Source organism: Rousettus aegyptiacus, unplaced genomic scaffold (assembly GCF_014176215.1).
Source record: "Rousettus aegyptiacus isolate mRouAeg1 unplaced genomic scaffold, mRouAeg1.p scaffold_m13_p_14, whole genome shotgun sequence".
NCBI classification, from domain to species: domain Eukaryota; kingdom Metazoa; phylum Chordata; class Mammalia; order Chiroptera; family Pteropodidae; genus Rousettus; species Rousettus aegyptiacus.
Window position 1 is genome coordinate 35,146,315 of NW_023416289.1, and position 16,555 is coordinate 35,162,869.

The window sequence follows — 16,555 nt, forward strand, 5'->3', positions numbered from 1 at the left end:
GTAGAATGCAGCAAGTTTTAAAACACAGAAAACAGACCGTGTATGGATACATGCAAATGTGCACAAATATGCAAATGTGTGATAGGGGTCTGACTAGGGTGGGGGATGCTAGTGGTGACCCCTCGGGGGTCAGGCAGAAGGGATGCAATCAGGAAAATGATATTGTTACTTGCCCTTTTTTTTTTTAAGCTGGGAAGCGGAAACGTCACTATATTCACTATCTGTTCTTTTTCTACATGTCAGAAATGTTTCATCATACAGCTGAATGTTTGACCCACTAAATCTTTCTGGGCTTTTTTTCTAAGAAAATAACTGGAGAAGTGTTAAAATACTTATATATAAAGACGTGTGTCTTAGCATTGTTTAAAAAGCAGAAAAATAGGAAAAGCCTGAATGTCCAATAGTAATAATTGCTTGGATCAATTACAGCATATCCACCAGGTGCAATCACAATAACTAACAGATACCGAGCTCTTTGCACATGCCTGTCACTTTGCAAACAGCCCTGTGAGGGAGGGGCTGTTACCCCCTTTTTACACAGGAGCAAAGAGAGGCTGACAGAAGGAATGTGACTGGCCATCAGACACAACCTCTGGGTGACATCATCCATACAGGATCCAGCTGGTTCTCAAGCTTCAAAGGCACCTCAGAGGAGTGAAGTGCTGACACATGCCACAACACAGGTGAGCCTGGAAGACTTCACATTAGGTAAAAGGAGCCAAAGTCATATATGAAATTCTTCCATTTCTAAAAAATATCCAGAATAGGCAAATCCATAGAGATAGCAGATTCGTGATTGCCAGGGGCTGCGGGGAGGTGAGAATGGGGAATGACTGATAATGAGTACAGGGTTTCCTTTCTGGATGAAGTTCTGGAGCTAGGGAGTGCATGTATACGTTAAAATGGTAAATGTAACATTACCACCAAAGAGAGAGAGAGAAACTGAAGAAACACCTTGGGAATGTATTGAAAATATAGATTCCAAAACTCAGCACTCAGAGAACATGGTCATGGATTTAATAATAAATCATTTTAAGATTATGCTACCTCAAGAGTGTCTGTGGACCAGCAGCATCTAGCAGGTCACATGGGTGCTGGGTAGGAATGCAGAGTCTCAGGCCACAGCCCAGATGTAAATCAGAATCACCCAGTCCAGTAACTGGAATGCTCTGGAATGTTTGAGAAGTATACTTTAGCAGACACCTTTGCAGGAGGCTTCCTCAGAGCAAACACATTCACAAGCTGCAGGGACACTGTAGGCCCAGTAACTCTCAAGGTGGAGCGTGGCTTACTATTAAGAAGAAAAGCTCGTTATAAAACAGTAAATTCAGGATGGTCATATTTTGAGGAAAGGGATATCTATGTATATATAAATTAAATGACTGGGGGGAGGATATCAAGAAAAGGGAACCTTTAGGCATTGTTGGTGGGAATGTAAATTGGTGTGGCCACTGTGGAAAACAGTATGCAGGGTCTTCAAAAAAATTAAAACTAGAACAACCATGTGATCCAGCAATCCCACTTTGGATATATATACTCAAAGGAAATGAAATCACTATCACAAAGAGATATCAGCACTCCCATATTGCGGCATTATTCACAATAGCTGAAACATGGAAACAACCTAAGTATCCCTCAGTGGATGACCGGAGGAAGGAGATGTGATGCAGCTATACAGTGGAATATTATTCAGCTATGAGGAGGGGGGGACATACTGCCATTTGCAGTAACGTGGATGAACCTGGAGAACATCATGCTAAGTTTGATAAGTTAGACTGAGAAACACCAGTACTGTATGATACCATTCATGTATGAAATCTAAAAAATACTTTGAAATTGTAGAAACAAGGAGTGGAATGGTGGTGACCAGGGGCTGGGAGTGGGGGACATGGGAGATGCTGGTCACAGGGCACAAACTTCCAGCCACAAGATGAATAAGTTCTGGGGGTATAATGTGCAGCACAGTGACGTATTTTTAGTTAATAATAAAATGTATTTGAAGTTTTACTAAGAGAGTAGATCTCCAGGGTTCTCACCACATGCACGAAAAGGATAATTGTGTGAAGTGATGGATGTGTTAATTAACTGGATTGTGGTGATCATTTCACAGTGTATACATATATCAAAACATCACCTTGTACAATATATACAATTTTTGCATGTCAATCATACCTCAAAAAAGCTGGAAAAAAATCCAACTTTGGGGGTAGTTGTCTCTGTTTTCATGTATTACTTGTGTAATAACCAAGTATATACAACAATTGAATAAAATATAAGTATTACATAATGTTTGTTAATTGATATACGTATACCTACATGTATATAAGCATATGCATACATACACGTCTATCTGTCCATCCATCCATCTGTCCATGCATCTATCTATCTGTCATTATCATCATGATACTCAAAATGCTGCATTGGATTTACACTTTAGTAGCCAGCCTCCAAGATGATGCCCAGCCCCTACCTCCTGTCCTGGGATTCATACTTTCCTATAGCTTTTCCACAATGAATAGTGCTGAGCTGTGTAACCAAAAAGATATTGCAAAAATGAGGGTGTGTCCAAGGCTGGTTTATCAGAGATATTGTGGCATCCAGCTTGCTCTCTCTGGGATCACTCCTCTGAGGGAACTAAGAGCCACAATGAGAAACCATTGAAGCCGCCCCAAGGAGTAGTCCATGAGTCAAAGAACTGAGGTTCCTATGCTAACAGCTAGAGAGGACCTGAAATTTCCTGCTAACAGTTTGACAGTAATATGAGTGAGCCAATCAACCTGGACATAATCCTCCTGTCTCTGCCAAGCCTTTGGAAGACTATGCCCCAATTGGCTACCCCAAGCCAGAACCACCCAGTTTCAGCCACTTCCAAATTCCTGACCCAAAAGCCCCAAGTGAGACATATATATATTTATTGTTGTTTTAGGCTGCTAGAGTTAATCAAAAGTAGATTAAAATCTGATGTCCTTACAGTGGGCCCACTATTATTTCTCTGATCTTATCATTAACTACTCTCCTCTGATACAGTCCCACAGGCCTCCTTGCTGGAGGTCAAACTTTCCTCATCTCAAGGTCTTTTCCTGCTGTTATTTCTGCTGGGAAAGTCCCACCCACAGATCTCTGCGGGGCTCATGGTGTCACCAGCTTCAGTTCTCTGCTGGAATGTCACCTCCTCAAGGAAGACCTTCCCTGATGGCCCTGGGCAGGAGGAGAGCTCAACTGCCCCAGCCATCTCCCTACTCTGCTATTGTGTGGCAGCCCCAGGGCTGGCTACATAATCATTTGTGGGTCCCAGAACAAAATGGAAATGCAAAGCCCTTCAGTCAAAAATTATTAAGAATTTCAAGATGGTGACAGCAGAGCATTAAACAAGTGTTGGGCCCTGGTCGACTGCATAGGTCACATGCCTACAAGGCAGGCATTACATAGTATGTATCCCAGCCTGATGTCATATACCTCTCTTGGTTTATTTGTTCACTGTCCTCCCTAGCTAGAGCATGCACTCTGGTAGGGCAGGGACTTTTGTTTTGTTCATAGCTGAGTCTCCAATATCAAGGGCAGTGCCTGGCATATCCTTGGAATTTGATAAAGATTTGCTGAATGATTGAATGAATAACAACAACTAAAGAAGTCTGATCCTGGGGAGTTGGGGGCCTAGGTGAAAAAGGTGAAGGGTTAAGAAGTACAAATTGCTAGTTATGAAAACAGTGACAGGGATGTGAAATATAGCACAGGAAATACAGTCGATAATATTGTAATAATTATGTATGGTGCCAGGTGGGAACTAGACTTATCAAGGGGATCACTTCGTAAATTATATGTGCTGTGCAACTGAAACTAACATAATATTATATGTCAGTGGGAATTGGGGGAAAAAAAGTTGCATACTAAAGAATGGGGAAAATCTTTGCAAAGCATATATCTGATAAAGGACTGGTAATCCAAAAATATATACAATACTTATACCTTAGTAACAAAAAGACAAACAACCCAATCAAAACATGGCCATTGGATCAGCATAGACATTTCTCCAAAGGAGATATATAAATAGCCAACAAGCACATGAAAAGATGCTCAACATCATCAGTAGTAAGGAAATAAAAGTCAAAACCACAATGAGATATTGCTTCACACCCACTAAGATAGCTATAATCAAAAAGACATAATACCAAGCCTTGTTGAGGATGTTGAGACATTGAATGTTCCTGAACTGCTGGTGGGATGTAAATCGAGGCAGGCACTGTGGAAAAAAATCTGGTGGTCCCTGAAAACATTTCAATATGACCCAGCAATTCCCTTCCCAAGAGAAATGAAAACACATGTCCACACAAAATCTTGTACATGAATGTTCATTGCAGCATTGTTTACAAGAGCCCAAAGATCACATTAACCCAAATATCCATCAACTTATCAGTGAACAAACAAAATGTGGAAAGGAAATTCTGACACAGTGAAATAATCCAGACTCAAAAAGACAAATACTATATGATTCCACATATATGAGGTACGTAGAATAGTCAAATGCATAGAGAAACAAAGTAGAATGGTGGTTGCCAGGGGCTGAGAGGAAGGGGGAATGAGAGTTATTATTTAACAGGCACATAGTTTCTATTAGAAGATGAAAAAGTTCTGGAGGCAGATGGTGGTGAGGTTACACAATAATGTGAATGTGCTTAATGTTACTGCATTCTACACTTAAAAATAGTTAAAGGGGCAAAATTTATGTTATATGTATTTTACCACAATAAAAATTTGAGAGCAAATTCATATTTAATGGTGAAACATTGAAAGCTTTTCCTTTGAAACCGAGAAAAGACAGGGATGCCCCCTTATCACTGCTTTCAGCACCATACTGAAGACATAGCCACTGCAGTAAGGCAAGAAAAATAAATGCGGGGCATAAAAAATTTAAAAGAAATAAAACCATCATGAGTCACAGATATGATTATGTATCTAGAAAATCCCAAAGAAGCTCCTGATAAAATATCAGAATTGATAGAATTCAGCAAAGTTGCTGGATACAAAAATCAATATATGAATGTCAGTTGTATTTCTTTTTATCTCTGTGTTAGGTATATTTGCAAATTCTCTAGGAAGATGTATAGGACTCAGCATAGACTTGTACTCATGGCTGAGATTTACTGCAGTGCTGTAGGATCATAAGACAGAGACTGAAGGAATCCATGTGCAGGTTTTCTCGTGCTTTCTCTCTCCCATGAGGGTCACACAGAACTCACTCTTTCTCTAGAGACAAAAATGGAGTGACGTGTGTGTGGTTTCTGCCCAAGTGAGACTCAGAGCCCTAGGTTTTTACTGGCAACTTATCACATAGGCATGCTCTGCCTCACATGTACCAAAATTCTAGACTGCCAAAAGAAGGGCAGGCATTCAGCATAAATCACACAGTTTGTACAAACAATCCAGGCACAACAAGCTACTTGGAACATTTGACAACCAAGTCCCCAGATACCAACCAAAGTTCCATCTTGCATGTCGGATAGCAGACTCAGGTCAATTACATGAACCCTTTCTGTACAACCATCAACAAAGTTCTAAAACAAAAATATGAACAAATATGGATTACAGTAACATTTATAAATATTCAGCACCAAGTAATAAATTTAACAAAATATGGGCAAGAGCTCTTCAAGAAAAACCTGTAAAATCTTGAGAGATCTTAAGGCAGACCTTAAATAAATAAATAGATAGATAGATAGATAAATACATATATTCATATATATATATATATATACACCATGTTCATGGATAGGGAGTGAGAAGGGTGGTGGTGGGATGGAAGATTTAAGGAGAATGAAAAATGTTTAGGCCGTTCTCTTCCCATTTTCCTTTCCTTCCCCAATGTGGAGGTGGCAGGGGTGGGAACACAGAGGTGGTGGGTAGCAGAGAGAGCCAGCTTGGTATATTTATTTGGTCAATGTAACTGATCTCAACCATGCCAGCTGAGTAACTGCCTCCTTACAGGTTTGCTTCCTCAAGATCGAAACCTCTTGAGGGCTCAATTGTACATTTTTAGCTCCCAGAATTTGTATGGATGGAGACACACACACACACACACACACACACACACACTTCTGTATGTGTGTGTGTGTGTGTGTGTGTGTGTACAATTGTGTGACATGGTGGACAGAACAAAATAACCCTCAAAGAGATGATTTACAACCCCTGAACACATGACTATAACTTTATGTGGCAAAGCTTTGATTAAGGTAAGGACTTGAGAGGGGGACTTATCCTGGATTACCCCAGTGAGTCCTAAGTGCCATCACCTGTACCTTAGCAGAGAGAGGTAGAAGATGACTGGACACTGGACACATAGGAGAATGAGGACAGACTGGAGTGATGTGACCACAAGCCAAGGCACGCCGGCAGCCACCAGAAGCTGGAAGAGGCAGGAGGGACCTTCTCTTAGAGCCACCAGAGGGAGCACAGCCCTGCCGCCATCTTGGTTTCAGCATAGCACAACCAATGTTGAAATACGGTTTGCCAGAACTGTAAGGGAACAAATTTCCATTGTTTTTCAGTCACTAGGTTTGTGGGAATTTGTTACAGCAGCTATAGGAAGCTAACACAGGTGGACTGGATCAATGGGGAAATGGAAGGTTGAACTGACAGAAGAATAGATTGTAGGGTATATGGGAAGAGGGAACTGATAGAATGGATTACACAATGAAGGAACATGGATACCTGAAAGGATGGCTAGAGCTTTGGAGAGCTAGAAGATCTGAACAAGCGATGGTTGGTTAGATAGGCAGATGGGTGACTGGGTAGATGTAAACTAGTCAGATAAATGCATCAAAGCAAGAACATATGCACAGATGATGGATGGGTGGGTGGGAGGTTGGGCAGGTGGATATATGGATGGCACATTGGAAAGAACCAATGTTGTGTGTGTGTTTTTTTTTTTTTTTGATGCCTACAGCACCTGGTATTCCTAGGTGGTCTCCCATCCCATCCAAGTACTAACCAGGCCTGACCCTGCTTAGCTTCCGAGATCAGACGAGATCGGCCATTTCAGGGTGGCACGGCTGTAGTTGGAAAGAACCAAATTTTATAATCGGACAGACTTCAGCTTCTCCACTAAGTAACTGAGCCACACTGGGAAAGTATGGTTGCCCTGCGGCTATTTCGTTCGAGAAAGAACATCAATTAGGAAGACTGCATTTGACCCAGAGCCTCCTGCAACTATTTTTTTTTTTTTTTTTTGGATTGAGGTCCTCGTCATTTCTCACAGCCCCTAAACAATGACTAAGCATGGTGGTGGTGGTGTGGTTACAGCCTGGCCATTTCCACCCAATGTGGGACTCCTCTAAGGGTGATCATTTAAAAAATAATAATTGAGGTTAATGCACATAACACACACCACTTTAATCATTTGAAGATGTATAATTTAGGAACCTGTAGTATAGTCACACTGTTGTACAATCATCATCTCTAGTTCTAAAACATTTTCATCTCCCCAAAAGGAAGTGATTAAGCAATCACACCCCACTTCCCCCATCCCCTGGCAAGCCACCAACCTACTTTCTGTTTCTGCGGATTTGCCGATATGGGAAACCTTTGTGCTTTATCTGCTTGTCGGGCTGGGTGGGCTTTCTCAGAGCTGAGCCACAGTTTAAAGCTCTCTCTGCTTACCCATGCCTTCCTACCCTATCTCCTGTCAGTTCCAGCCTGAAGGCTTTCACTGTCTACCTGTTCCCTCTTCCCTTTATCTTTCACTGGCATCACTCCCCCTAGATTCCTTGCATTTCTGACGCCATGACAGTACTTGCTTCGTGGAGGACCTGATGACACAGCAAGATCGTGAGGTCCAGATATGTACTCTACAAAGCAGTATGACCTCTAGGCCTGCAGTGGCTCTTCAGAAATACTCAGTATCACCTGGAGGAGTCTATAATGCCAATATCAAGCTTTACATGGCATTTACAGGTCAGGCACTGTTCTAAGTCGTCACATGAACTCACTCTCAAACTCTGACACCATTATGATCCTTGTTTTTACAGATGAGAAAACCAAGCTCCCTGGATGCCTACACCCCCTGCCTGGGCAGATTCCCCACTCCAGGGCAAAAAAACAGTCCCCACCCCCAACTGGAAGTGGTTTCCTAAACATGAAATTGCAACATCATCTCACACAGATGGAGACCACAAGCCTCTTCCCCTTGGCTGAGCCAGGCCAGTGGCCCCAGTTTCTGGAAGGATCCAGAAAATCCATGCTCTCAGCCTACAGGTGGACAGTGGGTGGAGCCTAATTCTCAAACTGAAAGTAGGCCACCAGTCTTGAGCCCCTCAGGAGGAGGGGACAAGAAGGAGAAGCATTTGCGGCTGGAGGGGTGGGGTGGGGGTGAAAGGTGTGGGAGGGTAGAGGAGTTGAGGGAGAGAGGGATGAGAATTTGCTAGAGACTCACTCTACCAGGGCACTTCTTGTCTGCTTGTTCCCTGTTGTGTCTCCAGGATCTAGAACAATGTTGGTACACAGTGGGTCCTTGGTCAATATTTGCTAAATGGAACACACATACACATGCAGCCCAATAGCTCTGATCTCCCTCTTGTCCCCAGCAGCTAACATATACATATACCCCCTGGAGAGAGACAGTCTTCTCTACTGAGCACTGACAATGTGCCAGGAATGCAGCCAAGGTGGATGGTGATTTTTTTTTCCTACTTGATTCTTTCCACAAACCCCCATGTAAAGGGATTGGCTCATAAGTTCTATACCATGGCCCTCTGTGGTAGTTACTCTTCTCATCCTCATTTCACAGATGAGGAAACTGAGGTGCAGACAGATGAAGCTACTTGCTCCAGGTCACACAGCCAGCAAGAGGCAGAGGTAGACATGCAAACTCATCAGCCTGCCCCCACAGTGACACTATGTACTGTATCTACAGACTGAAGTAGAAGGGGACTGTAGAGGCAGAATACTGGACCCCTGACAATTGTCCATGTCCTAATCTCTGGGACTGGTGATGATGGCACCTCACATGGCAAAAGAGACTTTGCAGATGTGATTAAATTAAGGATCTTTAGATGGGGAGGGAAATTTGGGTGAGGTTTAATGTCATCATAGGGTCTTTATGAGTGAAAGAAGGGGTGATCATCAGAGACAGAGGAGGGGGTGTGATGACAGAAGCAGATCTTGGAGTGAGGCACTCTGCACATGGAGGAAGGGGCCACACACTGAGGGACACAGGCGTTTCTGGAAGCTGGAAAAGTCTAGGGCACAGATTCTCCCCTGGAGCCTCCAGAAGGAACCAGCCCCACCGACACCTTCATTTCAGTCCCTAAAACCCATTTGGGACTCCAACCTCCAGAACTGTGAGCTAATAAATGTGTGCTGTCTTAAGCCACTAAATTCGTGGTCTTTCGTTACAGCAGCCATAGGAAACTCACATAGTCACCCAGCTCTTGAGTGGCAGAGATAGGATTCAAACTCAAGTCTCACTTAATTGAAAACCCCAGGCCTTCCAGGCTACCTCTTCCATGCATGAAGTTTGGAACTATTTCCAGGTGCTTTTTAGTCAAGAATTGAGGACTTTTACTTCTACAAGGATTAAGGAATCTAGTTCATAAAGACGCCGATGACACTTCAGGGCTGTCATGAGAATCAGTGAGTTAGCCCATATGGAATACATAGTGCAGTACTTGGCACTGCAGATGTGTTGGAGGTTATTGTCACTATGTCTCTTTCCTGTCTACATACCATTGGTGTCAGCTCCTGTCTGTCTTCTCTGCTCAAGAGCCTTCCATGGCTCCCTAGTACCCTCAGGAGCACAACCAAGCCCTTCGTGGCAATCAAGAGCTTTGAGTCCTGGCTCATTTCTCCTAGAGGGGCTATGCTTTGTAACCTAGCAGACAAAGGCATTAGATCCTGACAGGCCAGGTTTCAGGGACCACTGGGACTTCACTGAGAAAGCCTTCCTGCAGCGTACAAACACATCCATTTTCCTTTCCTGATCTTCCCCCACAACAACACACATGCTGGCCACCACTGCTAGTCAGCCACTTCCTCTTCTGGGGGTCACCATACCCATTGCTGCATTTATTATAACACTTCATATTCTAGTTGTCAGATACACGTGTGCTCTCCAGCCTGAAAACCCATTGAGGACAGGGACGACATCTCATTCTTAATTGATTGCTGGGCCTCAGACACTTGAGTGCCAAAAGGGGCCCTTATCCATGCTACCCCATGAATGGAACTCAAAAACATGATTCTCAGTGAGAGAAACTAGACACAAAAGGTCAGAGTGTGTGATTCAGTTTATATAAACTGTCTGGCATGACAAATCTGTAGTAACAGAAAGCAGATTGGTTGTGGCCCAGGCCTGGGGGATGGGGGAAGGACTGGGGGGGGGGGCGGTGCTTAATGGATACGAGGTTGCTTTCTGGGTGATGAAATGTTTTGGAACTAGATAGAGGTGGTAGTTACACACATTGTAAGTGTGCTAAATGCTACTGAATTGTATATTTTAAAATGGTTAAATGTATGTTTTGTGAATTAACTTCAATTAAAAAATAAGAGACATACTGAGGGAGAAGGCTGCGGGCTGGGACTCCTGGGTCCTGGGGAAGCAGGAGGAGGCTGGGGCCCACATACCCTCAGAAGGGGAAGCCATAAAGTGGAGGGTTACTGTGTAAAGAGAGCGGAAATGGTCCTGGCAGTGGAAGTCAAAGCTTTTGGGAGGAAGTGTGAGCACCAAGGTCTCCCTTTCACCCACACCCTGCCTGGTGGGGAACTCCAGCATGGTAGAGGAAGGGAGAGGGGAAGGCAAGTTGAGGGGAGGAGTCAGGGTCACGGGGGCCCTATATCCAGCAGCCTAAGGATAAAAGTGCACCCAGAAAGGATCTGGACCCGCAGGCCTGGATTCTGGGTGCTGAAGGAGGTAAGAACTAGAGGTTGGACCCCAGGGGCTCAAAAGCAATACAAGTGTTTTAAAAGGGCCTGGGGGCCTGACTGGGTCTCACAAGGAGAAAGGGTGGGGAGAGCCCCAGGCTCTGATTTCTGTGTCCTAGGGAAGATAAGCAATAGGAATTGGCCTCTTGAACCTATAAAGCAAGTGGAAAGAAGCTGTGGGGGCTGCCTGAAGCTAAGGTGTTGTCTGGTAGGTCTGAAGAGACCAGAAGTGGCAGTTTGGGGGTGAGGTCCCTAGAAAGTGGTGGGTCAAAGTCCTTGCCTGACACTGAGCTGCAAGTGTTCCGGTGTGGACTTTCGCTCCGCGGAGCTGACTTTGGTCCAGCCCCACCTGACATCACAGCCCTTCTTTCCTGAACCTCTCAGGTAGCCCCAGTCCTGGGATTGAGAGGGCTGGAAAGAAGGACAGGTGAACATTCCCAGGGAGCCCAGAGGCTAGCAGTGTAGGGGAGGGATAAGGTGGGGGGATGACAACTGGAGAAAGTTCAAGATTAGGCTTGGCTTAAAGGTCAGTTGAAAAATAGGGAAAGTGCCCCAGGCTGACAACACCGGGACCCTTAGGGCTGGTTCCTCAACTCATACGGAGAGGGGAGGAGGGGAACTGGTGGGGAGAGAATGAGACTAGGGGGAGAGAGACATATACAGATATTGATGGCCCCCACTCTTTCCCTGCAGAGCCCAAGCCCGGCATGTGGGGCTACCTGTCCCTGCTGCCTGCTTTCCTGGCCTTCTGGGCTGTCACTAGCATCTGGACTGTGTGAGTGTTAGAAGCAAGAAATGCCTGGGTCTGAGGGAGGAGTCTGGGGGCCTGGACCCCTGAGTATGAGGGAAGAGGTGGAGGGGCCTGGAGGGAGCTAGGAGTCCCCGTTTCTGTGGGTTACAAAAGTTGTCACTGAAAGCGGCTGCTCATTTGACGTCTTCCCCTCTTTCAGTTTTGCCATTGCAGTGGCCAACAAGGCTGTGAACCTCACGGAGGGCATCCCCTATATCAGGTAGTTATGGTGCTTGGGGGGTCCAGAGGGAGGAAAGAGGGTCCTGGCTGTGAGAAGCCACAGGACAACCCTTCATCTTCCCCAGTCTCTGTGGATCGTACCCCCCTCAGAGCTGTATCTTCAGCCAGATGCTCAACATGGGAGCTGCTATGGGTAATTACACCAACCCGTCTCCTTCAGTGCTGGCCCCCAGCTAAGGGGACCACAGGCCCCAGCCCCTCCACCCTCAGACCCAGGAGTCTAGGTCCCTCCTCTTCCCCTAAAACCGGGAGTTTGGCCCCTACCCCTGGATCCCCAGCCTCGTCCAGCCCATCGCCTCCCCATCCCGGGGCCTGGGTCTCTCGCCCACTTCCGTCTACCTCCCAGCCGCCTGGGTCTGCATTCTCCGTTACCACCAGCTCCGGGACTGGGGCGTCGGAAGGTGGCCTAACCAGCTGATCCTGTGGTCGGGGCTCCTCTGTGCCCTGGGAACCTCCGTGGTGGGCAACTTCCAGGTGAGACGCAGCAGCCTCGCAGAGCCTGGCCCGGGCCCGGCCCGCCTGATCTGGACTACAATTCCCAGCATCCTCCGGGGCCGCCGGCTCTTGATTTCGGGGGCTGGGCCGCGCGTGGCCTCCTGGGACGTGTATTTCTCTGTGGCTCTCGGGCCGTGGCAGGTGGTGCCGAGTTTTCTGCTCTTCAAATCGAGCGCCGCGTGGGAGGTTCTTTATAATGATTTCATTGCACCCGAGGAGGTTGAGGTGATTCCTTGCCACCGCCCCCCACCGTGAAGAAATGGCTGAAACTCACTCATTCTTAGCGTTTGCCCCACTGGTTGAGTGTTTTTAGGTTTTACCTTTTGTACTATTTTTACCCATCGAGCTGAGAACTCCAGGTAGGTCCTTCCTGGCCGTATCTCACCGATAACATTTTTTATCTGCTGGTCCATAGTGGTCAGAAATGAACCCAGATTCATAGATTCTAGAACTCGTGTTCTCAGTCGTGAAGCTCAGCAGATCTTTGTTGCATACGTGAATGGAGAAATCTTACTGAATTATTTTATGGCATCATGCTCCTTTATTATGATGGCTCTGATTCCAAAGGCTGGCGAAACCACAGGGGTTCAGACGAGGTGAAGCGGCTTCCAGCTTGTTGATAAAAATCCCCCATCACCTTTGCGTAGGCATTCATTTGCTCATTCACTTATTCCTATGTTCCACAACCTATCTTTTTCTTTAATTCTGACATCAGTCCCCTAAGGAGGCTTTTTAGATATTTTCCCCTAATCACCCTTTTTCCTCCATGAAATTTTTAATACTTAAAAACTTGAATGTAAAATATACCATAGATTGGGAAGCCAGAAACCATTGTGATATGTAAGAAATTTTTGTTCTCCAAGAACCAGTTTTTACCCCCTTGGTGGCAATATCTGCTTTTCCCCACCCTGGTTGAAAATGAAAGATTTATTGCACTGATATTTACGAGCATCTGCTACATGCCAGGCAGTGTTTTGGGGACCAAGGCTAATCAATGAGCCAATCACAGGGCATGGCAGTTGTCAGTCACATCTCCCCTCTTCATGGTGCTGGCCTCCCCACAGTTCTTCCCTCTTCCCTTCAACTCTACCCCTCCTCCTTCCAGCAAAAGAACCAGCGAGTCACACACCTGATTGGGGCCTTCTTCGCCTTTTTTGTGGGCCACCTCTACTTTTGGCTGCAGCTCCTTCTCTCCTGGAGGATGAAAGGCCTGCCCCAGCCCGGGCCTCCCTGGATCAGGCCACTCCGCCTGGTCCTCTGCAGCCTCTGCACCATCCTCATGGTGGCCAGTATCCTTCTGGGGGCCAGGAGCAGGGGTTGAGGTGGTTCTTCATTGGGGTAGCTATGCTAATGTAGTTGCCCCCTCCTTTCTTGGCCCTGCTATGGCATAGTCGAGACTTCTGGTCTGAGGTCATGCTGCCTGGGTTGTAAACACACTATGTCCACATGCTAGCTGGTGGAAGGTCCGTTGCCTTCTTAACTTCCGCATAAAGTTTCCATGTCTATCAAATGTGGATGATAATAGGGCCATTCCAGGGTTGTAGTGAAGGTGATACAGGTGAGGTGCTTAGATCTGTGCGTGGCACACAGTGAGTGACCAATAAATATTGGGAGGATGATAAAAAAATCGTTTTGGGTACCCGCAGTCCATTGGGGTATCTGCTGTGTGCCATGCATCATGCTGGCTAAGACTGGACACAGGTTCAGGCAGGGGGAGTCTCTTGGCCAAGACTTGCCATGAAGTTCAGCGGTGGACATAGTGGTGGGCTGCAGCCGCTCATACCAGCTTTCAAGGGCAGGCTTTGTGTTTTTCTTCCCAATTTCATGTTGGATGACCTCCTGTTAGCAGCTTGAAACAGCCATGGTGGGAATATTTACACCACAGGAAGGGGCAAATACTACAAATTGGAGCTGGTTGTTACATATTTACCAGCACAACACTGAGTGGCACCTTGACTCTAACTCATTTCTGAGTCACCCCAGAACCCAGCTTAGCATGCCTCTCTGGGTGAGTCAAATCACTCTCTGAGCCTCAGTTTCCATGTCTGCAAAATGGAGTTGCTTTTTATCATACTGATGGTTATCACAGCTAGGTAGAGTGCTCTGACAGAGTAAGAGCTCAGACTCAGGTTTGGAGACCACCTGCTCTTGTGGGGAGGACAGAAGGGAGGCCAAGAGGACGCTGGCATTCCCAAGAGGCTGAAAGGAGCCCAGCTGAGGCCCTGTGCTGGCCACATTTGGTAGACCTCGTTCACTTCCCAGAGTGGCAAACCAAACTGCATGAATGAGGCCAGAAGGGCCACATCAGCTGTAAACCAGCACATCTTCACTGCTGGGTGCAGCCGCTGATCAGATCCAGCCTAGCCCCTTTTAAAGTCCCCACTGGGCTGATCATCAGTTTGGCTACAGGGTCCTTATTCTGTGGGCCTCAAATATCCCTTTGCTGCAGGGAGAGGGGGGAGGAACCATAAAGATGGCCAGTTGAGTGTGGTAGGCCTGGATGTCTGCAAAGATGGGTCTCAGACCTGGTAGATTCTAAGCTTGTCCTGCAAAAGCAGCTGCTGTGGGCCTGGCTTGGGAGGTTAGAGGACAGTGCAGGTGCATGCGTAAAGAGGGTGAAAAGATGAGCTGGGGGAGGAGATAAGGCTTCAGGCAAGGACAAGATGCTTTTGGCTGCTAAGGTGAGAGGTTAGAAGCTCAGGCTTCTGCTTAGGGCAGTATGGAGCCATAGAAAGCTTGTGAGCAAGCGAGGAACAAGGTCAGTTCTGAGAGCAAGCGGATTGTTTGGGTGCTCATACCTCTCGCTCAAAGATCCATGGAGCCAGGGATGGCATCAGATTTATTGACAGCCTCAAAATCTTTGAATGAATAATATCTAGTATGGCCTAGGAGGAGGGAGTCAAAACTAATTTGGCAGAGGAGGAAGAGGAAGGGTGCTCAAGTGAGGGGTGTCCCAAAAAACAAGAGGGGTCTCAGCTAAGCTGGAGCTTGGAGTATGTGTGCACCATGGACATAAAAAGATTTTAAGAAGCTGGGACTGAGGAGGCAGACAAGGGACAGGGCAGACTAGCAGAGAGATGCAAGGCCAGAGATAGCAAGGCAGATAAATGTTGGGGTGACCAGCCAGACATTGGGCGTGAGGAGGGAAGCGGCGAGGGTGATTTAGGGCATATGAATGGATAATGGGACTCTCGAGAAGGTGGGGGCACCCAGAAAGAGGAAGATATTTTGGGAGAAGATTCGATTATGTTTGGGAGTGAGCAGGAGGGACCTGTGGGCCTTGGGTGGGCAGGCACCTTTAGGGAGCCCTGGGTATTTGGAGGTAGAAGCAAGGTGCGTGGTTAGGGAGATGGTGGAGCCTTCACAGGATCTGAGGAGGCTGATGGGAGGCTAAGAACCTTGTTCTCAGATATTGGGAATGTGATATAGACATGAGGGATGTGTAGGGGAAACAATGTGAGAAACAGGCTGAGATGGAGACAGGGTTGGAGAGCATCCCTTTGAGAGTGTCCTGGAGCTGCCAAGGAGGGTGGCCAGCCAGAAGGGTTATTTTAGCCAGGGCAGGGCAAGCATGTCACAGGATGGTACCCAGAGATAGACTTACCTGCCCACAGTCACAAGGCAACCCATTTGGGCTTCTGGGTAGTTAGTTTCCTGGCGGTGTGCCCTTGACCTGGTGTAAAGTGGTTGTCCTCCACACCTGGCCGCTGCGCTCCGCCTCTGCTGCCTGCGAGTGGGCTGTTGCCATGCTGCTCTTCAAACTCTTTGGCCTCTTGGCTGTCGACTTCTCCAGCTTGAACAGCTGCACCTTGTGTCTCCAGCCGGGCCCCAGCCTCAACTTCAACCTCAGCCCACCACCGGCCTCCCCGATCTCCTTGCAGGCCCAGGCGCTCTGACCCAGGCCTTGTCCTCACTGGCACAGGAACAAGAGGCCAATGCCTGGACACCACTACGCTCCCAGATGAACTGCTAGGGACGAACTGTCAGAGGTTAAGTTTCAAAAGTGTGCCATCTATGTTCTGCCTGACACTGAGTAGGTGCACATGTGGCAGGGCTGTAAACGACTGGTCAGCTGGCATCTTTGCATACCCTTCTGTCCCTACCATCTGGTCCCACCCC

General features: G+C 46.7%; 1 protein-coding gene, 1 long non-coding RNA gene and 1 pseudogene across 8 annotated transcripts; 1 reads left to right on the top strand and 2 right to left on the bottom strand.

Annotated features, from left to right (window-relative positions):
- Positions 1-4,415: 4,415 nt before the first annotated feature.
- Positions 4,416-12,397, bottom strand: LOC107515433. 3 transcript variants are annotated; one of them, XR_004954418.1, is made up of 5 exons: positions 12,281-12,397; positions 8,426-8,474; positions 6,294-6,510; positions 5,475-5,552; positions 4,416-5,244 (listed from the first exon to the last, which is right to left on the bottom strand). It is a non-coding gene; the product is annotated as an uncharacterized LOC107515433 (long non-coding RNA). The 3 variants fall into 3 exon arrangements; XR_004954417.1 differs by having other exon boundaries at positions 4,416-5,552; XR_001598005.2 differs by lacking the exon at positions 8,426-8,474 and having other exon boundaries at positions 4,416-5,552; positions 12,281-12,394.
- LOC118611881 lies at positions 6,932-7,054 on the bottom strand (annotated as a pseudogene).
- TMEM150B (transmembrane protein 150B) lies at positions 10,667-16,481 on the top strand. Of its 5 annotated transcripts, none has more exons than XM_016154220.2 (7): positions 10,804-10,900; positions 11,605-11,686; positions 11,862-11,921; positions 12,007-12,074; positions 12,288-12,415; positions 13,542-13,725; positions 16,121-16,481. In XM_016154220.2, the coding sequence occupies exons 2-7, from the start codon at positions 11,619-11,621 to the stop codon at positions 16,330-16,332; spliced, it is 720 nt and encodes a 239-aa protein (XP_016009706.1). In that variant the 5' UTR covers positions 10,804-10,900; positions 11,605-11,618; the 3' UTR covers positions 16,333-16,481. The 5 variants fall into 5 exon arrangements, with proteins under 5 accessions (XP_016009705.1, XP_016009706.1, XP_016009707.1 ...); XM_016154221.2 differs by lacking the exon at positions 10,804-10,900 and adding an exon at positions 10,908-11,338; XM_016154222.2 differs by lacking the exon at positions 10,804-10,900 and adding an exon at positions 10,908-11,119.
- Positions 16,482-16,555: the final 74 nt, after the last annotated feature.